General features: G+C 36.7%; 1 protein-coding gene across 6 annotated transcripts in view; it reads left to right on the top strand.

Annotated features, from left to right (window-relative positions):
• The window catches only part of TMEM161B (transmembrane protein 161B), a 63,041-nt gene extending 41,061 nt beyond the window's left edge, over window positions 1-21,980 (top strand). For 2 of the 6 annotated variants that reach the window (XM_064176768.1, XM_064176769.1), the window contains 7 exons: window positions 6,021-6,172; window positions 6,745-6,805; window positions 8,395-8,535; window positions 11,650-11,763; window positions 12,812-12,986; window positions 15,067-15,163; window positions 16,035-18,011. In XM_064176768.1, coding sequence (XP_064032838.1) covers window positions 6,021-6,172; window positions 6,745-6,805; window positions 8,395-8,535; window positions 11,650-11,763; window positions 12,812-12,986; window positions 15,067-15,163; window positions 16,035-16,312 — 1,018 coding nt within the window. In that variant the 3' untranslated portion in view covers window positions 16,313-18,011. Of the gene's footprint in view, window positions 1-6,020; window positions 6,173-6,744; window positions 6,806-8,394; window positions 8,536-11,649; window positions 11,764-12,811; window positions 12,987-15,066; window positions 15,164-15,446; window positions 15,540-16,034; window positions 18,012-18,296; window positions 19,193-21,297 lie in introns of those variants that run through there. The other 4 variants (XR_010309136.1, XR_010309135.1, XR_010309137.1 and 1 more) reach the window with 4 other exon arrangements.
• The last annotated feature ends 1,679 nt before the right edge of the window (window positions 21,981-23,659 follow it).

Below are 23,659 nucleotides of genomic sequence, written 5' to 3'. Positions count from 1 at the left end.
AAGACAGGATGAGAGAGTTGGAGTTGCTCAGCCTGGAGAAGAGAACATTCCAGGGAAACCTTACAGCAATCTTCCAGTACCTGAAGGAGGCCTACAAGACAGTTGGAGAGAGACTTTTTGCAAAGTCTTAGACAGGGTGAGGAGTAATGGCTTAAAATTGGAAGAAGCTTAATTTAGATTAGACATTAGGAAGACATTCTTTGTTATGAGGGTGATGATACCCTGGAACAAGTTGCCCAGAGAAGCTGTGGATGCTGAAGTCTGGAAGTGTTCAAAGCTGACATGGATGGGGCCTTAGCAAACTTGTCTAGTAGGAGGTGTCCCTGCTTATGACAGGGAATTTGGAGCTAAATGATCTTTAAAGTACTTTCCAACCCAAACCACTTTGTGATTTGAGGATACACAACTATATGGGACTTTGAAAAAAGCTGGTGTAAGTTAGTGACATTGCTGAGTAATATATATACTGTACATGCTGACACCAGTAGCATGTTGACATTAATACCAAACCATTTGTATTAAAAATAGATGCATATGAACATGCAGTTAATGCTCACCTGTGGCTTGCAGTGGTTTTGTGTAGCTAAGCAATTAGAAACAGTTTTTGTACAGAAATGTTCAGAGCTTTTTCAGGAGTGTGCAATTTACTGCAGGCTTTTTTTTTTGTTTGTTTGCATTGTGTTTAATCTTGATACTTCCAAAGCAAAATAGCACAGCAATGTGCTATTTCCTACTCGTGGTAGAAAACTACCCCTGACACCCACCTACATAAAATCACCAGAGTAGCTCAGAAGGTTTGGAAGTGAGATAAAGATATATATTTATAGAAAGCTAAAATCTAAAAGTATATAATACAATGCATACGTGCAAAATATATTTATGTATATTAACAATTACTTACTATTTAGAAATAACAAAGAGGTCCCCCCTGGACAAACCCAGAAGGGGGTAACAGCCACCTTCTCCTCTCTATATAAGAAAACCAGGCCTGACAGGCCCCTCCCCCACTATTGAAATTTACCAGACTATCTCAGATGGCTTGGAATTAAGATAAAGCTATATTTACAGCAAAGCAAAGTTTACAAGCACATATACAGAATATATTTACAAGTATGTACAATCATATAAAAATTAAAAATAATACAGAAGTCCAAACTCCCTCCAGGACAAATAAAGCTGCCTAGAAGGGGCTTGAAACTGTCTATCTGGATAAGTAGAGGGAGAAAGAGAGGATAAATGATGTTTTCTGTTAGCTGAGATTAGTAGAAAAGGTATTTCATCACAGCGACGGAGGAAGCGAATAGATCCAGTGTCCCAGACCAAAGTGGGACAAATTGCTGACATTTTGGCTTTTTATCCCTCTCAGCAAACCAGTGAGTGATACAGACTTCATCATTATTTTCTTTTCACAACCAATGATCCAATTTCTCTCATTAAAGTATTCCAGTTAGGCTCAAACCAGCACACATGCCACAACTGTTATCTACTCAGCCAAGGTGAGTGTAGCCAAGCAAGGTCAGCCAGCACTGGATACAAGAAAAGGAGGAGGCAGGAAGCAGCAGAAAGAACAAGTTTATGCAACAGTTTATGTAGTAGTTCAGCAAATGAATAAAATTATGTAGACGTTATTTTTCTTCTATAACCAATCCTCTATATTCTATTTACTTGCCATTAAAAAATGTCCAGAAAGTTCCTATTTCTTGTTTATAATTTAGGAGTCTTGTGCTAGTTTAGAGTTAACACTATAATACTACTTTATTGCAAAGATGCAGGCATGGATTCAGTTTTTAAAATGCATTTTACAAAGTTAACAGAAAACAGTTATAGGAAGTGAAATGATCCATTTTGAAAGCTCTGAAAGGCTGAACTTCCCCTCCAAAACTGGAGGAGACAAAAGTAGAATATTTAGCAAACGGACAATATTAAACCATAAAAAGAATCAACTGTAACATTTGTTTCATCATCAGTACAGCCCAGGAAATTTGGTAGAAAGCAGCCCTGCAAAAAAGGACTTGGTGCTGATGCATGGGAAGGTGGGCATCAGCCAAGAGTGTGTACTTTTAGCCCAGAAGGCCCAACACATCCTGGGCTGCATCAAAAGAAGCATAGCCAGCAGGTTGAGAGAGGTTGATTCTGCCACTTTACTCTGTTCTGGTGGGACCTCACTTGGAATGCCATGTCCATTTCTGGACCACAGCACAAGGACGCGGAGCTGCTGGAGCGGACTGAGAGGAAACCACAATGATGATCAGAGGACTGGAGTACCTCTCCTATGAAGACAGGCTGAAAGAGTTGGGAGTTGTTCAGCCTGGAAAAGAGAAGGCTTCAGGGAAGCCTTATAGCACATTTTCAGTACCTGAAGGAGGCCTACAAGAAAGCTGGGGAGGGACTGTTTACAAGGGCTTATAGGATGAATGTGAACTATAGCAGCGTAGATTTAGATGGCACGTAAGGAAAAAGTTCTTTACTGTCAGCATGGTGGAACACTGGAAGAAGTTGCCCAGGGAGGTAGTGGAGACCCCATCCCTGAAGACATTCGAGGTTAGGCTTGATGAGTCTGTGAATAACATGATCTAGTTGAGCAAGTCCCTGCTTACTGCAAGGAGGGCTGGACTCGGTCATTTCTAGGGGTCCTTTCCAACCCAAACCATTCTGTGATTCTGTGACTTGTACTGGAGAATGCAGCTTCAAATACTGAAGCCTCCAAGCACTCTTAAACTGAGGTGGTAATGCCCCATTTGCTTCATCTTTCAAATCTGAGGTGTAGTCAACTTCAGTAACACTATGGTGATGGCAGCTGTGAGACAGAATTGTGAATTACATATTGTAGGAAAATCCACTGCAATAATTCTTGCAGTGGTATTTGCCTACAGGCCTAATCACCACTTTATTTGGTCACCAGGGCAAACCCAAATGCAGAAATTAAAGATTAAGTTCTCTGGCAGTGCAGACTTTGCATCTCAGTAGTGTGAACATGCAAGTAGCTATTAGGGTCTCTCTTTGATTGTTTCTCTTGCACTTGCCACTTGTATTTGAACCTAAATTGTAATTTCCATTTTTATCCTAATCTGTCTGAAGCACTGAAGATCTAATTGCACAGGTGGACCTCGAGGAGATCAAAACATCTAATAGTCTCTGCATGTTTGAGACTCATTAGCTACATTTTCTCATTCCTTTCCTACATGACTTAAAGGGAAGTAAGATCAGATGGAATACTATTAGAAGCAGGATATTATATGCTAGCTAGATTTTATTTCATAAGCTCTGAACAGTTAATTGCATGCTTTAGCATTTTTGTACCTAACTATTGTCTAAGGGACCAATATTGTTTTGAGGTTTTTGGAGAAAAATCTTAAGGATTTCAATCAGTTTGCTTGGTTGAGAGAAGTTGAAGTTTAAACTTTATGTGGCACATCATGTGGCAACGTACAGAAATTTGACACAGTCTAGAGAAATAGTGGCCTGATATATAGGAACAAGCCTTCTGAAATAAGCATATTCTAGGAAATAGGAAACCCATGTACAGGTGTAATCTTGTACAAGTGCTGTTGCAGTGCTAGGTAGCTGAACAGACATTTATCATACAAAGGAAACAAACAAGTGGTCTGAACTAGCTTTCATAGATTCATAGAATGGTATGATTTGGTTTGGAAGGGACCTTGAAAATCACTTAGTTCCAGCTCTCCAAGCAAGGAATTTCTCCTCTGGGAGGCTGTCTTTTACCTTGGTTTCATTGGCATTTCAGCACGTGGCTACTTTTGGAAAACATACTGATGGAGTAGTAAAGGAAATGACAGTCTTTCCTTAACTTGACTAGAGGCTTATCTAAGCAAAATCAGCCATCAAAAACCTTAAACTAAACTCTCATCCATAAACTATTTTTTTCCACACACATGCAACTAGAAATAATATAGAGGAGTTAACTTGGTTTTTCAGTTGTGGATCTGAAGATTTTGTGTATTCTCCTAGAAACAGAAGATGAATCTTTTTCAACCATGTGCTTATGTAAATGACAGTAGATTATATAATTAAAAAAAAAAGCACATGATTGCAGCAGTGTAAAAGATAAAATTATTTCTGTAAACATGTATGCCATTCTGCAGTAATAGCATCTTTCGTGAGGTGAGGAAAAAAAAGGAATAAAAGGTAGAGTGGTAACTGTGTACTCTAGAATTGTTCTTCAGTAAGTCAAGCAGTGAAAGGAAGTGATGAAGTAAACTATAATGCTTTTATTTTCTCCATGCCTAATACAGGTGGCAATGGTGATTGCTCAGCCAGCAGCGTGTTGATCACATACAGTTTGAATAATCGTTAGTTTATTGGGTTCTGAATCTAGACTATAATTGGAATTTACTGCCAGTGTACTTTCATTTTCCCAGTTGCTTTTTCCATGCATTGCCATTGTTGTGGCATAATCCATAGTTGAAAACACTGAGGCATCTGAGGGGTTATAAGTCTGTTTAGAACTATTGATCACAGACTTTTATGACGACCCTTGTGTAGCTTCAATATTTGAAAATAATGTGTTTTCAGTTTGTGATTGAGTTCCTACCTGTAAGAAGACACTCGGCTTAAGAATATGTTATTGGAGACACAGCTTTCCAGAAAACAGTTTACATGACCTGTTATGTCCCTTTTTTTGAGCATGATTTATATCTATCTTTAAATCTGTTCATTCTGTGAAGTGTGAAGTGAGCTTAAGTTGATTACAGTGGACTTAGGAGACATTAGATGCAAAGCTAAGACTCCACAACTGTGTGTATATGATTACCTCTGCATATACGTGAAATGCAGCAATGTGTGTGCTGCAAGTGTGATATTGCATAATCATACATCTTTTTTGGGAGGTCAGCTGCTGAAATGTTTTGCTGACTAGATTCTCTGAAACATGTTTTCCTGTAATCTGCACCTAAAAGTACTTTCTAAAAAAAGGTTTAAAAGTGTCCATCCGCTTTTTTACCATCACAGTTGTTATGTTCAAAAGCAATACTTTGGATTTTGAAATGTTTGATATTGAGTTACGTAGTTTGAGTTATCCATGGGACTGCAGTGTGCCCTTGTGGCCAAGAAGGCCAATGGTCTCCTGGGGTGCATTAAGAGGGTGACCAGCAGGTCAAGGGATGTTCTCCTTCCCCTCTACTCTGCTTTGGTGAGAGCACATCTGGAGTGTCATGTGCAGTTCTGGATTCCCCAGTTCAAGAGGGAAGGGGATGTATACTAGACAATGTCCAGCAGAGACTATGAGGACAATTAAGGGATGGGACAACTGTCTGATGAGGCAAGGCTGAGAGACCTGGAACAGTTTAGTCTGGAAAAGACTGGTAGAAGATCTTACTAAAGTTTCTAAGTATCTGAATGGTGGATATCAAGAGGAAGATACTGGTCTCTTTTCAGTGATGTCTTGTGATAGGACAAAAGGAAATGGATATGCACTCCAGCTCAACACGAGGAGAAGCTTCTTTACTGTGAGGGTGACAGAGCACTGAAGCAGGTTGCCCTATGAGGTTGTGGAGTCCCTTTCTCTGGAGACTTTTCAAAACCTGTATGGATGCATTCCTGTGACCTGCCCTTGGTGATCCTACTGTGACAGTGGAATTTGACTTAGTGGTCTTGGAGGTCTCTGCCAACCCTTACCATTCTGTGATGGAATATTTCCTATTTTTCTCGGTATTTTGTATTGATAGTAAAATAGTCTTAATGTTTTGTTTGTCATTTAAGATTATTTAATAATTTATACTTAAAACACAGGTGAGTTGCCCCAGGTTGATACAGTCACTTGTGGCAATATTCACTAAGTAAGCCTAACTCAACTACTCTGGTATAGAGTATTCCTGGTTACCAGTTATGTGATGATTATACTTTACAGTATTCTGTCATTTTAACCTGAAATTGGCTGAAGACACATTACTTAAAAGAAAAAAAAAAGGCACCTCATAGTGCAGTTCTCATGACCAAAATAATTTTATAGATCTTAAATACTTGAGGAAACTTTAATTTTCCTTGACCTTTTTCTTGTGTAGTAAGGTACTGTTTTCATTGACTACCCATTATTTCAAAGTAGAGGATGGAGGTGAAAGATCAGTCTGCGTCACCTTTGGTTTTTTCTTCTTCGTGAAAGCAATGGCAATTCTCATTGTGACAGAAAACTATCTCGAGTTTGGACTGGAATCAGGTAACTCCTGTCTTTGATGTTTGCAACAGCTATAGTGGTTGCATGAGCTGAAAAAAAAATAAGTCATTTAGGTGTTTTTGAGAATACCTGTGTTTATATGTTGTAGAGTTCTAAGACATTTTTGTTTGGAATGCAGATTCTGAAGGATATCTTGTATATATTTTTCCCTGCTTTCTTTTAAATAATCTTTGCTTAGACCATTTGCTTTGTTAATGGTACTTGTCTTCCAGTTTTACATTTAACTTATCTTGCCTTTACTAAACCCAAACTCCTTTACTAAAAAAAAAAAAAAAAAAAACAAAAAACCAAAAATTCCCAAACCAAAAACTCCAAAAAAAATCTTTTTTTAATTAAATGTTAATTTTGTGTTCCTGAAGTGTACAAATACCAAAGGTGTTAATCGTTTTTATTGCATGATGGCATGCTAATTAGCTCATAAAAGCTGTGCTAGACATATGACTATTTGTTTAAAAGATAATCTGTTATGTAGTATTTCATTAAAAAACAAACAAACAAAAGAGAGTTCTGCATTTTAATGTAATAAAATACATATAATTTGTGTGTCTCTGCAGGATTCTCGAATTTCTCAGAAAGTGCTATGCAGTTTCTTGAAAAACAGGGTTTGGAGTCCCAGTAAGTTTCTGGAAATAAGTTTTGTCTGTTTTACATGTGCAATTATGTCTGAACCACTTGGATTTTCTTAGCCAGCATTTGTCTTACATGTTTTGCTCTTATGCATATTTATAATCTCTATAATCTGAAGAGAGGTTAATGAAAGCAATAATCACAAGTAAATTATGTTGCATTTATGCTTTTCTTTTTTAACTTGGAGGTATTTTCTACCCTGACATTTTGCTGTAGGATTGCTTAAAACAGGTGATAGATTTTTTTTTTTTGCCATTCCTGTGATAAAGCAGAGGAGGAGCATGCAAAAGCTACACAGGGAGCTTGTGAACAGGTTGGCACTGAAAGGGAATTTTAGTGTCCAGTCCTGGTTTCAGGTTGTAACCATGTTCTCCTACTCAGCAGAAACATGATCTTGCTACAGGATATCCAAGTTTTGTATGAACTGTTGAACATGCCATAGGTTGTGACATGCAGTTGCTGTTGTGAACAGCCTTTATGTATTGTTAGTTGGATTTATGCAGCAATTCCTTCCTTACACACGTGCTCTGAAATGCATTTATGGGAGATGTCATCACTGGGAGAGCACAGCTTTGGATTTCTCGCTTGGAAGTTCTCTATGTGTCATGCAGAGCTATGGAATCTCTATTTTCAAGGAACAGATGTTTCCTGAACTAGATTGAGGTGCCATGTTTCCCACGGGAAACATGACTGAATCTTGAACATTTCTTAGCCTTTCTTCACTTTTTTTCTTCCTAGGCCATTGCAAGTGTGCTAATGTCTGTATTTATTTTCCTGTTATATGTTTGTTTCTTTTTGGAGTTTTTGCAGTGCTTTGGCTGCTTACAGCAGCAATTGGGTTGATGGTGTCTTCACAATTTGTGTGGCGTAGATTAAGAATCTGAAACTCATGTGGATCACAAGATTTGGTTTTGTTCCTCTTTAATCTGTGTTCGTTACATGTCACTTTGTGGGTTTTATGTAATTTGCAATGGGTTTTGTATGTTAGTTCTGTAATTCAGCTGATCATGGGATATTTTTTCTGTATTTTTAAAATATACTTACTAGTACTTTAAAACAAACTATATTAATCACTTGGAAGAGACATGTTAATTGGCCACATGTATGTTTTTGGATAAATCTGTGAAAATTTGCAATAATAACAGTCTGGTAGAGCTTTTTAATGGATAAACTTAAAATGTCAGTAGTGTAACATAAATATCCATTTTGCCTTTGACCAGTTAAACTTAGGATGCTTGTATTCCTACCATAAACGTAATCATTGAATTCATTCCACTAGCTGTTTCTGCTGTATAATTTGTGTTAATTGCCACTTAAAGTTATTCCTTTTTGGTTCTTTTCTACTAACAAACTTCATCTTCTAGGCAGTACCCTGGTTTTTGTTTTTCTAGGAAATACATAGGTGACTTAAATCTTAACTTGATTTGCAATAATGCTGATATTCCAGAGCAAAAGTATAGAATACTGTTCACTTCTTTTGATTAAATGTTAGATACTGTTGAGTTGAAAGTAGTCTCTGATACCCCCACCCCAACTTCCTCCCAAAGAAAATGCTTATTTCCTCTCTTTTCTTTTAGGGGTCCTGTGTCTAAACTAACCTTCAAATTGTTCCTGGCTGTTCTGTGTTCACTTATTGGTGCTTTTTTGACATTCCCTGGCTTGCGACTGGCTCAAATGCATCTGGATGCTCTGAATTTAGCAACAGAAAAAATAACACAGTAAGAGAAAATATGTGCACATAGGTATATGCTACTCAGTCTTAAATCTTTAATGTCTGAAAATAAGCAAAGGAAACTATTCCAACAAGGTAGTGGCTAAGACTTCCGCTGATGCCTGCTTTCCGTATTGAGCAGAATTGCCACCTGCCTCTTTCTGCTCAACCTGTGCTCTGCCAGTCTGTTACATTCTTTGCCTTGTAATTAGAGTCCCAATTAAAGGAGCTTTCCCTTTCTTTTGCAAGAGCTCCGCCATGAATGTTTCTACTTACTGCCTCCTTTCCCCTATAATATCTTTTTGAAAGAGAAGATAATTTCCAAGAAGTGCAAGAAGTGTTGTGGGTTTTTTTTATTCTTCCCATTCCTACCTCCAGATGGGCATTGTGTCTTTAAGAAGTGTAGGGAATGTTAGAAAAAAAATGATCCAGAATACTTGAAAAGAGTAAAATTTTAACATTAGTTTAAGGGAATATTTTAACTTTTGGTCAGCCTTGAGTTTGGTAGTGAAATGTTTTCTCTAACTGTTTCCTTCAGCATACTTTGGTTGAAGAAGAAACTCCAAATGTCTTTCACAGATCTAGGCTTTTATTTAATAGTTGTAATGACAGATTGTGAAGCACAGACCACTGTGATCATTTTGTCTGGTCACTTTCTGAAGATAGCTATTCTATATTTCTGATAAGAAAATATTTTATGTTTTTCCCCCTAGTATGATGCATCTTAAAAATTAATCTGTTTAAAGTGGGTTCTTTATTCTTGGTAGATTTATAACTACATTCTCTGTTTTGTACTTGCAGTCATTGCAGATGAATGCATTCATCTGCAGCTGCAAGCCATTGGCTTGTATCTGATGCTAAGTTTCTGTGTAGACTGTGACTGAGTCATTTCTTAATCTCTTCTTTTGAGATAAATGTTTAATTTTATTTTTTTATTATTCTCAATATTTTAGATTTTCTTACACCTTTTCTTTAAACATCCTCTAATTTTCCAGTGTCTTCATTGACTTCATGAGATCCTAGGCAGAAATACAAGATTTCTGAAACACAAGTTCGTTAGTAAAGAACTAAAAGAGTAATTAGTATCCACTAGGATGGAGTTGTGAAAAATAAGTCTCCTCTAAATTAATGTATAGAGAATATTGTAACTAATTGTTGAAAATAAGTTTGTACAATGCCAAGCTAATTGTTTTCAAGTCTGACAATACCTAAACTATTCAACTGGAGCAATATAGATTTAAATGGATTTAAACTTAGATATTAATTTAATTAGATAATGCAGTTATAAACAAAGAATCATTTTCAACTGATGTGTGCTAATTGGCTTGAAGACATCAGTGTTTGCCCATAGTGGGGTGTTTTTATCAATAAATAGATCACTGTTGACTGTTTCCAGTTGTTTGACAGTGACTAAAGGGACACGAGGATAAAAAGTCACTGATACCACACTGTTTAGTTTGGGTGCCAGAAGAAAAAAAAGTCTTCCTCTGCTACCAAACATATGGTCCAGTTTTGAGAAGAAAACCTAGCAAATCAACCAAAAAAACATTCCCAAAAAAACTACCATACCCCAAGCTCTCCCCAAAACCACAACAAAATGAAACTCCAAAACACCATACTGAAGAACAGTGATCAGAATAAAAGTTAATCGTTAACTGCCACTTTACTAATATGTTCAAAATTGTTAATGTGGTTGTTTTATGTATATAGGGAAGTAAGGGCTTGGTTTTATTGTGGGTTGGTGGTTTTTTGGTTTTTTTTTGTAAAGAAATTAAAAATAATCAGGTGCCCTTTTCTGTTTTCATGGCTGATTTGATATTTTAATTTGGAAGCAGTATCTTTCCCTGCATATAATTTGAACTCTTAATCAATTATTATCACTTTCATACACATTACCTTATTTTGCAGACCCTGCTTCAAAAGTCTTTCAGCCATTAACTTAGTAGAATGTCTTAATTAAGTAGAAGGTAAAATGCTGTCACAAGTTACTGAAATGCCTTGAATTGTTTATTTGGTGGTGGTGTGTTCCTTAGCAACGCTGAGTAACTGGCAGTGCTGATTTCTCATACTTCTTCATTTGAAACCAGTGATTTAAATGTGTCCATGAGGCCATCTTCTGAAACATGAACATTTTAATGGTTTTAGGAAGCTTCATAGTTTAAATCAGTAAGGTCTTGTGTTCTGTAGAATAACTTTTGATTACTTCATTTTTTTGTATAGTGTAGAAGCACTCTGGTTGGTAATGAGAGCATAGACAAGCTGATTCTCTTAGTGAGGGAACACTGCATTAGAAAAAACAGCAGTTCTGCGACACCAAAGTCTTCAACTCTATTTCGTTTTAGTAATAAAAAATTTTGGGGGTATATGGTCTCAATATGAGATATTAATTTCAGGAAAAAAAATCCATAAAGCTATCTCCTCTTTGCATACAAATCATCAGAATTTAAAAAGATTACAAAAGTTACTACTCTTTGTTAATGATGCAGTTTAGTACAATGCTGGCTTTGCTTTTTTTGTCTCAGTATCTTTAAATGAATGCAAGTGCAAAGTTTCTTTTAGTCAAGGTTTTTAAGTAAAAATCTTTGTTAATTTGAGAAATCTGACCACTGAGAACTGTTTCCCTTGGTCTCTATAGATCATATAAGTGAATTTGAGAACATTTATATTAAAACAAGTTAAAAAATAATAATATAGCAGCATACTTCTCATAATTATCCCAGATGCTGTCTCTCTAGATTAAACTGTAGTATCTGGTGCAGTTCACTGTTATGTCATCATATGTAAATTTCCAACAGCTGTCTTTTAGTGTAGCGTGGCATATGCAAGCAGCTTCTTTGGTTGTATTGTTTGAAATAAATCAAATTCTCAGGTATTCTAAGAGCAGTTGTTTTTTAAACCACGGTGTGGTTTCACAGTATGTAACACTATTTTTTTGTTGAAACATAAGTCTTACCTATCAAATAGGAGAGTAATTTTATTATTACCTTTCTCCCAGTTGTTTCAAAATTTTGTTTTCTCCTTTTCAATCTATACATCCAGTTTCAACATAGGGATTTGGCTTTACCATTGGTGATGAGTTAATTGTGTTTAATAACTTTCCCTTTTTTTTTCCTTCTTTCAGAACACTGCTACATATAAACTTCTTGGCACCTTTGTTTATGGTTCTACTGTGGGTAAAACCAATCACAAAGGACTACATTATGAACCCACCTTTGGGCAAAGAAAGCATCCCTTTGTAAGAGTCCCTTTAAAAGTTCTTTTTGGGGTATTTTAAGTCTAAGTACTACCTTGTGGAAGTCATAGAAACATGAAAGACTTAAAAGTTAACAGCATCTGTGGGCAGAGGTACTGTGAAAATTGCAGCTGAACTCTGAAAGGCTTCTGATATTTCAGAAAAATGAGAATTAGATGCAGATTGATGAATGCTAAGGTGGTGCTTCTCTAAAAGCTGCTGTTATCTGGTGTCTGCTTGACAATGGTGGTCTGCTTGTTCTGAGGGTTGAATACCACCTTGCTGCCACTTTCTGAAGCCTTGCGTCATACATATTGGTGGCAGGAGAGAAGCAGTTTTACTGAAGACAGTCAAGATCTGTTTGACATGAGAACTGTCCTGAGTGATTTGTGTTTAGATCTGTGAATTGATAGCTGAAATATTCAGAACATAGGAAGAGTTTTCAGGGAGAATAATATCCGAAATAAATGCTCTGTAAGTAGAATAGGTGACTGTTGCTAACAGAATAGATAATTTGGAATAGTAATACGCTTGAAATGGGTATCACTGACTAACACCTCTATTGCTTTAGAGATCTGAGATATGCTTCTACAGTGATTCTGTGACCACTGAACTATCACACTAAATATCGCAAATAAGCATATTTTGTACTTTAATTTTGTTCCACAGTTAATCTTAAAATAAGAGTTGTGCTGTGATGGGGTGTCTAGGGCAACTCAAGTGCACATTTGCTAGAACTGTATCTCTCAAAGCCTGTAATTATCTGAGTTAGCTTGTTTTTTAGTATCCCGTCTTCATTACTCAGAATTTGGCATTTAAGAGCTGTTCGTGTGTACAGACGAATGGTTGCTAATTTGGATCAAGAAGCAGCAGTAGAGAGAGAGAGACAGAGGACAAAAGTGAATATAACTCACTTCAACATGATGGCTATAGCTTGTGCATTAAGTGCTTTTGACAGCATGCTTCAGCATCTTTTTTTATAGATGAAACAACTCTGTAGCAGTAGGTGATCTTCAGAAAACAACATTACCCATTGGTTTTTGCTCCACAGAATGTCAGAAGATACATTTGACACTGTGAGGTTGTGGATAATAATCCTATTGTGTGCTTTACGGTTGGCCATGATGCGTCATCATTTACAGGCCTATCTGAATTTAGCCCAGAAAAGTGTGGATCAGATGAAAAAGGAAGCTGGCAGAATAAGTATGGTTGATTTACAGAAAATGGTAAGTATGGTGGCACTGAGATTACATATTTGGAGTGCTCTGTCTGTACAAATGCGTTATTTTTTTTCTCCATCTATGTCTTCTCTGGCAGTGAAGCTAAAATCTGAGTGAAACTTCCTAAACTTTTATCTTCTATAAAAATAGCACCATTACAGAGAAATTCTGTAAACCAAACTGTGCAGAAATGTGTCATCTATATTATACAGATGGCTTTTCTAAAATGATTCAGTTGTTCTTTCAACAGAGCCCTTAATGAATTGTTCTTTACAAAGATGTGTTTCTCTTCATCATGAATAGGTCTTGGAGTGCACAGAATGAGTGGTGATCAGTAGCTGAAGCAGGAAGGAGTTAAAGTACTGTTACCTAATCCAAACTATGTTTGGTTTATTTTGATTTTTTTTTGTTGTTGTTTGATTATTTTTTTTTAAAACCAAGGCAAAATTTAAGGTAATTACATATTCTGGGATAAAATAAGACATGTCTGTCATGGTCTGTCAGACCACTCTCAAGTGCACTGTCCTGCTTACCAAACTGTCTGCCCATTTTGTTACTATGGGAAAAGGAAAAAAATTAAGTGTAAAAACCAAAACACACCATCAACAAACCAAAGTGTAGGACATTTTATTTTGCATGTTGCCTGCAAAATAAACTTAACGTTTCTGGTGTTGCTTGATGGTTCTGCCTCATGATGCTGATGAGGAATGTTGAAATGTGCCACAAGACAAAGATTCCTCTCTTGGGTATGTCACAATCACTTAGAGTCTTGTCCTTAGCTTCACTATATATCTGAAGGTCCTATGTAGGCTATGCAGTAGTTGTTTACATAGTGGGTAGTAGTTTGCTTCAGAAATAAGGATAGGAATGCATAATTTTAGTTCTGGGAGCTGTCATCCTATGCACAAAACAATAATATCTTTTCTCTGTGATGTTCCCTAAATCTGTTTATCCAGTATCACTGTATCTTCTCTTTGAGAAGACCAGAGACGCTAAATTAAGTCCTATCTTGTTTTACTAGACATGTCTGCTTCATCTTCCTCTGGAACTTCTGCCTGTGAAGTCTTTTCTATCTGTCATCCTACAATGATCATTACTTTTTAATTTGATCTTTCTACCATATTTCATCAGCTACAGTATTTTTTTGTGTCATATTTTTTAATTTTCTACCTGTCAGTGTCTTACTACTTCTCATGTTAGTTTTTTGATTCTTACTTGTCATGAAGTCTGTTGAGATTTTACATTCTTTCCAAAAATGTCATGTGTGCCTTCATCTTTTTGTCCACAATGTATTTTGTTCTTTAAAATCCAGTTAGCTTTATTTCACTACTTGCTTTGCTGTTGATCTTATGACTTCCTTCCTTATTTGGTCTAGTCATGTAAACTTTATGTAAGCATGTAGTACAACAGAACTAAGAAAGATGGACCAGAATGGGGGCAAAGGAAGGCATAAGTCCAAGTGGATTTCAATGCACCAGAATGTATCTCTGAAATAAGGATCATTTAAATACTGTTATTGATGAGCTGCTAATGGAAAGTCATATTATCATTGTTTTTAAAATACTAGTATTTCACAGTTGGAAATCTTTAAAAAGAAAATGGCTTTTAAGGAACTGCAACATTAACCAAATTTTCACTTACTCTTCATGGGACTTCATATTGAGACTACTACTTCATTTTTAAAATGTGATTTCGTTTGTAGGTCACTGGGGACTTTAAATATATACTTGGTGCTCATTCTTATGTGTTGAAATATGAATCTTTGAATGGTGATATGCAGTTTGCAGAAGTAAAATTGATTCTGTTTATTTTAACAGAAGTGTTACTTGTAATTACTTCCTTTCTCTACTTCCTGTCAGATTGGTAAATGTCTTGAAATGTGAGTTCCATTTTGGGGTTCTCTTCATTACAACTTTTGAAGAAATCTGTCATGTGTCAAGATGTGCTGAAAAACTTTTAAAGCAGCATATATGCATAACTTCTGTTTGGTTTTTTTTTAATAATTTACTCGGGTTTTTTTCTAGACATGTTCATACAGGTTGGCTTTGATCAGACAGAACTCATGAATTAATCTCTCTTTTCCCAGGTGGCTCGAGTATTCTATTATCTTTGTGTAATTGCACTGCAGTATGTTGCACCATTGGTAATGCTCCTTCACACAACTCTGCTCTTGAAAACACTAGGTAGGTAAAATTGGACCAACAAAAATCTGTTCTGTTCGACACAGGGCTTTTATATGTGCAGATGGCTAAAGGAAATTAGCATGTGTGGGTACTTGCAATGCAGAAATACATTGCTGTTTCCTGCAATTTAAAACATACCGATGTGCAGCTTTTAAACTGTCCTCTTCTGTTGTTGCTTTTGACATCTTTGAATTATATGCTCATTTATTTGATTTATTTCTGAAAAGTAGTGTAATACAAGCAGTTAAGCTATTCTGTTGAAACATTTTTCTTTATGTTACAGAGTATTTCAAAAGGGGCCTACATAAAGCATTGATGATTTAACCTTATGAGCATCTGTAAAAAGATTTTTTTTTTCCCAGCTTTCCACTCTTAGGTAGGCTTTTTGAATGGAATTTGTGAGATAGGGGCTTCATTTCATTACTGGGACATCTGGTGTCACTCTGGGGTGGTGGGTGTTCCTTCTTCATTCCTTTCCTTTGAGGCACGTTTTCACAGCCTGCCCTGCAGTCATGGCATTCTTCTTGCAAAATGTCAGTGGAAAGGGATAGGCTTTATTAAAAGGCTGTGATGCATCCTGTGTCGGAGTAGACACTTACATCTGGTGAAGTGATTCATACCCAGCACTGACAGGGGTCCCAAGGCAACTGTGTCACACGTAGATGTTAGAATGTCAAAAGGTAAGATGACTCCTACAGTAACAGCTTTCTAGTATGATCAGGAAGCCATGGAGATGAATACAATTACTACTTACTAACTTAAGCTTCAGGCTTGTTTATTTGTGACTATATAAGATGATCTGTAGAGCAGTAAAAATAAAAGAACTTGAATTTAATTCTGAAAAAACATATTACTTGTTTCTTTTTAACAGGTAATTATTCTTGGGGCATCTACCCGGAACTGAATTCTGACACTCCAATAGAAAACAGTCTGCTTCCCAGTTCAGTTTATTCTGAGTCTCCACCTGCTGATGGAAAGATGAAAGTAACTGTAGTACAAATAACAATGGCTCTGGGAAGCCTAAAGAATATTTTCACTCCTCTCCTCTTCCGAGGACTCCTGTCTTTCCTCACCTGGTGGATTGCTGCTTGCCTCTTTTCTACAAGCCTTTTCGGGCTTTTCTATCACCAGTACCTGACTGTGGCATGAACACGTCTTCTGACAAAGCAAGTGAGGTCAAATACTAGGCACAAACCCAGGTACCCAAATGGAGATGAAGAAAAAAAAAAAAGAGAAGAAAACTATATATGAAGAAAACACATATCAGAAATTTTTAAATACTTCCTCTGTGTTCTCAGGGTGAATATTCTTAATGATGTTTAAAATTGCAACTGGGTTTGTTATTTTTGTTACCCAAATGGTAGGTACCTAATTGAATTATAGTTTTGAATACTGGCTGACGTTGCTGTATGACAAGTGGTGAGCATGCTGAAAAGATACAACTTCCGAGTATCTTGGTTTCCATAAACAGCAAGCCAACCTCAAAACTTTGTGTTTGAAACATCAACAGTCAGTGACTGGACTGTGTTAGAAGGGTACTGGTTATGGTGATGGTGGCTGCCTATCGATTAAATCTTGAAACTGAGCCATAAAATAGAAGGAGAGAGGGGATTTAAAAAAACTATTAAATTCTGTTGGATAGCTATGGATCACTTTTCTCCATGAAAAATGAATTAATCCAACAGGACAAAAGAGATACTGTATATTACAGTAAGGAAAGTTGTATAAAATTTAAACTTAACAAGAATAGATATATAGACCTGACAGGTATTGCTGCCTAAATATTTTGCAGGAATGCTTGTGCAGTAAGAGGAGAGTTTAAAAAAAAATTACATAGTTTCAGTCCCTGCAGTCATTCTGAAATAATGGCCATCCGTATTGGTGCTAATATTGATCCACAGATTCCATCTGAATCTTTTAAATTTCTTCTTTTCAGGTAATAGGTTATTTTCATTGAATGCACAAAATAATAGGAGAAGGTTAGTGACACCAATCAAACATTTCAAAACACAACAGTTTAATCCTGCTGACTGAGAGTGTATATGTATCTGTGTAATGTACATATAAATATATATTATATATTAAATATATAATATATATATGAAATTATAAAATATGGAATCTTTATTTTAAATCACTGAATGTATCTTACAGGACCGTGGAAGGGGGATATATCTGTATCTAGTAATTTCAAGATCCCTTTTGAAATTAAATTGGCTTTGTTTGGTTGGGGTTTTTTTTGTTGTTTTTTGTTTTGTTTTGAAAGTTCAGTTGAAAGGGCTATTGGTTTTGGTGCCTCTTCAAAGGTACTTAGCTATACTAAAGAACTTAGGCTTTTTGGGAAGAAAAGATCTGCTTAAATTACTAATGTTGATGTTTCTGCTCTGTCAGATAATCATCTTTTGTCACTCCAGTCTGTTTTAACTTGGCCACAGAGTAACAATTAATATATCTTCAAAAATAGTATAGTGAAACAGCAAGGAGGAGTAAAACATGGACTTCACAAGTACAAAACCGTTGTAAAACAAAACAGAATGACAATTTTTGAGACGTTTTGTGTAATTGCAAAACAAGAACAGGACTTTATATGAAGCAGCTTTTTAAAAAAGTCAATATTACACTTCACAGAGGTCAGTGGGTTTTTTTAACTAATAGTAGCTGGTTTTATGTTACTGTTCTTTTGACTTTGTGTAGAGCTATGGCATATGATAAGCATTTATAAGTGAAGAAGCTTAACTAAATATTTAATATGTAGCAAATCTACCACATGGAAAAACTGTCAGCAAATGCAGAAAATCAAGAATTTAAGCTGGTGATAAACTGTCTTACTATGTCAGATGCCTTTTAATTATTTGTCATTTTTATTAAATTGCATTTACAGGTACTAGGGAAAGATTTATGTACACCAGCTAGTACCTACTGCATGTGTTGGGGATATCTGAGACCACTTTGCATGGTTGTTTTATTGCAGTATAGTGTTTCAGTGCTACTAGTGCTACAAGCTTTTTATTTTTTCATATCAACTTTTCATAACTAACAGGGACAAAGGCTTAACTGTGTACATTGGCCTAAAGGAAAATGTTTGACTTTATAGACTCAGATCTCAGAACATTCCTCGGAAATGTCTTTTCAGGTGAATGGCGTGGCAAAATACGACTGGTCCAGCATACTGGATCCATTTTCTGCTAGTTGGAGGTGTGTCATTACTAATAGAATTAGTAAGGCCAGCTTTTAGGTTATAGTTAGGTATCCAATGTTAATGTTTTGTTGAGGAAGGTAAAACAACATAGTGCAATTCGGTTCCTATAGTGAAGTTGGCTGGATAAGCTCACTGTGTGGGAATGTAACCTATTGTTGCAATCAGAAGGACAGGAATAAATGTGGTATACTGGAGGAGACTTAAAAAGGATGTTAAGTAGGAGAGTTTCTGTTGGCAGAGGTATTTATTCTGAGGGGTCATAAGTAAAAGTGCACTGTAGCTATAGAATGTTGCATTCAGCAAAGGTGATTGTGTGCGCAGCCAAGCTTCACAGTGCTGTTGGTAGGAGCTCATGCTCTTATTCTTCAGGTGTCACAGTGATTGCAGTGAAAAACAGGCACCTGGATGTTGCTAACGTTAAGATCAATGCTTTTGGTCATTGCTGTTTCGTTGTTTACGCAGCTGAATAGTTGACCTTCTGGTCAGCAGTCTGAGATGAGTGGGAGATCTAGGAGGCTTATTAAAAACTAAAATATAGCAATAAACACCTTTGAAATGTGAGGTGACAGTGAAACTGGAGGGAGCATGTTGCTATGGTTGTGAGCACTGCTTCCTACAACAGCATGATGTGCTCAAAAGTGACATTTAAAGTAAAATAGCAACCCTGATAGTCCTGACTTCCATGTATCTTACATAAGCTTCAAAGGAATAGCTACTGACTACTTTAGTTAAAGTTCCTTTAAAGCAGCAGCTGACAAATGTTTCGGAGTTTTAGGTTTGGTTTTAGGGTGGTAGTGGTTTTTTGGTGGTTTTTTTTGTTTGTTTTTTTCATGGAGACTTACTAGAAGCATTCAAGGGGTGTGGTTGGAGGAAGCATCTTGCAGAAGTGGAAAAGCAGATAAAAGATGGCTGGAATGTGGTAGTTGTTGTTCAAGATTCTTTTTTTTTTTTTTTTTTGTTTTGCCTTTTGCCCACTACCTACTTCATTTCTAAGAGATTTTAGAAGGAAAGCTGCCTTTGACAAAGAGTCAATATTTATTTATTCCTTAGTTCAGAGCTCTTTCTCACTCCAGTAATGTGGCTTAGCCTGATTTCTTATTTCTGTCCACAGCTTTTCCCCCTACATTCCCTGCATAGAACTGACCAGGCTAAACTAGTTGAGGATTGTATTTTGATTTTTTTAAAATTATTTTGGTTTTAATCTATTTTTGAAGGATTAGTTCTTTTAAATACCTTAAATAATGTTGAACTCCATACAGATTTGTCAACAATTGTTTAGACATTGCACTTTTATCCTGGATGTCCCTTTAGATGAAGTGTTAAGACAATGAAAAATCAAAGTCTTCCAGCAAGTTCAGGGAAGTCCAACCTTAACACTTGGGCTATTTCTGAGCTTAGAGAAGTTAATTAGCAAAAGGGGAATAGATTATAACAAGCCTATTCTTCCACTGTGCAGGGAATGTTCTCAGGCACCGCTTGTCTTCTTTTGATACCTTCTCAAGCTATAGGGTTTGCCAGGTTTTGAGATGTTTTTAGCTGCAGTTTTTTCCTTCTTCCAGATTTCTCTTGCATAAGAATCAACAGATAGAGTAATGGATGGAAAATCAGATAGTGATGATACAGAAAAATGTCCTTGTGCAGAGGGACACACTTTAGAAAATTAATTTCTATGGCAGTGCTGCTCTTCTTTGAGTCACAAGTACTGGAGGATTTGTGAACAGACAAATGCTTACTTTGATTGTGAAGTCAAACTCATTCACAAAGGAAAATGCCACCAGGATACATCAACACAACAATTAAGTAGCATAACTTAAGTCTTTAAAATGGTTACTGAGTGCAGACATTTTGGTTAACTTCAGAGGAGCAGATAGAAGCTTTGTCTTTTGTCACAATCAGTAGATGGTAGTAGAAGTCTTGGATGTGCCACATAGAAAGTCTAAAGTTACAGTCTGTAAGATAAAAGGCCTTGTGCCTCTTTATTCTCAGAAACCTGTGGTTTCCTTTTGAATGTTTCCTTGTTTCTCCAGAGAGGATTCTCAACAGTTTTTTAAATGCTCTGTTTCATACTTTGTCGTATGACACAGTTTATGCATTTATTTGTTAACCACAAAAGCCCCAAAATTAACCTTCCACTACAAAGTTACTAGAAAGTTGTAGTTAAGATTGAAGGTTTAGTGCATGGAAAAATGGAAATACTGAGTGGAAATGAGACCAAAGAAAATTGTGTGTTCTCTTGGAGAAATCTGTCTATTATGGCCAAGAAGAATCTTAAGAGGAAAGCAACAGCAGGTCACATGTATCCTGACTCAGATATTAAAAGTGAATGTTTACCATTTTGAGTAAATAAGACTGTTATTTTCAGCATCTGCAGCCTAAGTCCTAAATCCCAAATGGTGAATTAAGAGCAATATTTTGACCTCACTGATATTTACTCTAAAGAAACAAGTACCGAAGCCAGATGTCTAATCTAATTAAGCAAGCTGATGCAGAGCAGTCAGTCTGTGCTTTGGAGTGATTTTTCTGTAGCTTCTTTAGAAAAGTCTGCCATGCTTTGTGGCTTTGGCAGCACACACCCTGACATGGGTGGCATGTCCAATCTCCACCTCTGATAAGGCTGCAAGTTCCTCCTCTTTTGTCAGAGAGATCCTGAGGCCAAGATATGATTTCCAGGCTGCTTTTACTGACATCTGTATATGCTGCACTTAACTTTTCCAAGTCTCTCACTGTGGACTGCCAGGAGAGGTAATGCTGCACTGGACATTGTTTTGCATGCCAGTGTATATGTATTTTTATAGCTTTGATTTCAATGGTGTTTCAGTGGGAATTATATTTAATCCTGATACCATGGATCATCTCTTCATTTTTTTCCTTTTTAAAATTAATATCAGTGCCTGCAACTAGAAGTCAAATACTTCTATACTAATTTTTTTTTCAGAACTTGATGCCCAGACTGAAGTGTTAGCAAGTATGCAGTTTTATATTGAAACGTGAAATCCACCTGTAAATACCAAACTCTTCCTGTATGTGACCATGCATCAGTCAAGAATCCTTACTTGGATTTGCAGCATTTCCCTCAACAGCATGCTATCCATGTGACTCTGCTATTTGTAAAACAGACACCTCAGTAGAGTTTTAAGAGAAGCTTTGTACAACCTCCTTTGTAGTAGACTTTCTACTTATTTTATGATGTTGCTGAGTGTTTTTTAAGGCCTGGCTTGAATTATCTTTTGCTTAAAGTCAACCATCTTCTCTTTTTTTCTGCTTATTTTAACTCTGCTCCCCATATATGTTCTGAGCATCAAGAAAGCGTATTTATGGTAATTTTTTATTAAAAAAAAAATCCTAGGGCAGAGAAAAATGCACCCAAAAAATTAGCTACAGTTCATATTCACAATGTGCCAACAAAAAGTTTTTGTTTTTCCTGTCTTCAGTCATTTCTTTGTCCCATTGTTAAAAATTATGCTTGGTTTTCTGATGTGTTAAGGTTTTCTAGGATGAGTACAAGTTGGGAAACACTCTGTAATAGCAATCACAGGAAACTTTGTCTGATGTTTCAGTCTTCCCATTTATGTGAGCAAATATTCATGTAAAGATGCTATTAAATAAGCCTGAAATTTATCATGAGGTAGACTTGTTATGAATTACATAGGGAACATTCTCTAAGCTGTAAATATTGTCCTTTTTTCTGGGAGCACAAATTCAGTGATGTTGTTCTGTTAATAGTCTCTCTCTTTTTTTTTTATCTTTAAGTGAAAAGCACACAGTACTTCCTACTGTGAAAAAGACTCCTCTCATTTCATTTCAGTATTTGGCAAACAGGAAAGACTCTGATGTTATTTATGTAAATTCTAGCTTCCTCTTACTGCTAAGTTACTGTTGAAACAACTTTTATAGTTACAGCTTTACGAGCATTAAGACTGTGATGCTTCACAGTGAAGATGGCGTCAGGTGGTTGTTGCGTTATTTAGACCTATCCTGACTGGTGTTGTGTTTTCTGCTGTTCAAAACAAAATGGTTTGCTTTATGCTTTCAATGGGGATCTGCAAACAGGAGAGCGCAGCACATGTTGCAAAATCTGGGGAAAGCTGCTCTGGTTTTGGGTTGGGTATTTTGTGGGCATTCTTTGGCTATATTTTGCCCTTTCCTTTTTTTTTTTTTTCCTTTCCCCCGCCCCCTTTTTCAGTTGGTGTGAATAATACTTGAGTACAATTGCTACAAATAATAAACAGCCTGCAGTAACATTGCGTTCTTTTTGTACACTGTAAAGTGCCTGAATGTGGGTGGTCTCAGAAGATGTGCTTTAGATTTATTTTGTGTACCTTTGTTATTATTTTGCTACATAACAGAAGGTAGACTTCAGGAAGGAAAATACAAGGACTGACAGCTGTTAAAATGGAGTTTGCTATAAAATGATTTCCTTACAGCTTTTGGCATACAGAATGTCCATGTGTGTTTATGGATTACTGCACATCGGCAGCAAGTTAAGATTTTGAAAAAAATATTTTCTATTCCTCTCGCTACAATGATAACTTAGCAGCTTTGCCCACTGCATGACTGGTAATATAACACCCTACTGCCACCTACACATTGGGTTTTCTTTCTTTTTAATGAGTGAGGAAAGGACTTGGTTCTGAAAGAGTTGGCTTAAACACACCTTGGGCGTTAGGTGTGCCACAGTTGCACGGACACGTGGGTGCCTTCAGCCAGGTAAGTAGATCTGCTGGAACTCAGAAAAGCCGCACTAGTCTTCACCACACCCATATGGATTTGGGGCATAAAGTCTGTAATGTGGCTGGCTGGCACTCAGCAAGCAAGGCAGTTCCAGAAGAAAAGGCACAAGTTCGGCCTTGTACTGATTTCTGTGGAGTGCTGTTAGGGTGTCGAACAATGAAACCACCCCTACCTTTCAACAACTTCCCTGCCTCCAAAAGCATGGCAAGAACCAAAAGGTGGAACCTGCCTGGTCAGGTTCAGCAAGGAAATGAAATAGTGTGAGGAAACAGCAGGTGCCTACTCATGAGTTAATTATGCATTCTAAATGTGAAGTGCTTGTAAGTGGAGATGATGTGGCAGATTCAAATCTACCAAAGGAAGCCTTTCTCTGAGGAAGGCTTGTAAAAGCATTTCGAGCTTTTGGCTCTAAAACATGGCTGTAGCAATCTGTACTGTATATAGTACACTGTTGGGGAAAATCCGCTCCAGTAAGCTTACTGCACATTGCCTTACACTATGTGTAAGAAATTACATGCTGTAGAGTATTTAGAAAGCTGGATTTGTCTCACTTAATGTTACCATGT

Source organism: Pogoniulus pusillus, chromosome Z (assembly GCF_015220805.1).
Source record: "Pogoniulus pusillus isolate bPogPus1 chromosome Z, bPogPus1.pri, whole genome shotgun sequence".
NCBI lineage: Eukaryota > Metazoa > Chordata > Aves > Piciformes > Lybiidae > Pogoniulus > Pogoniulus pusillus.
Note: the sequence above shows the minus strand (reverse complement) of the source record. Positions and strands in the feature narration are given on the sequence as shown.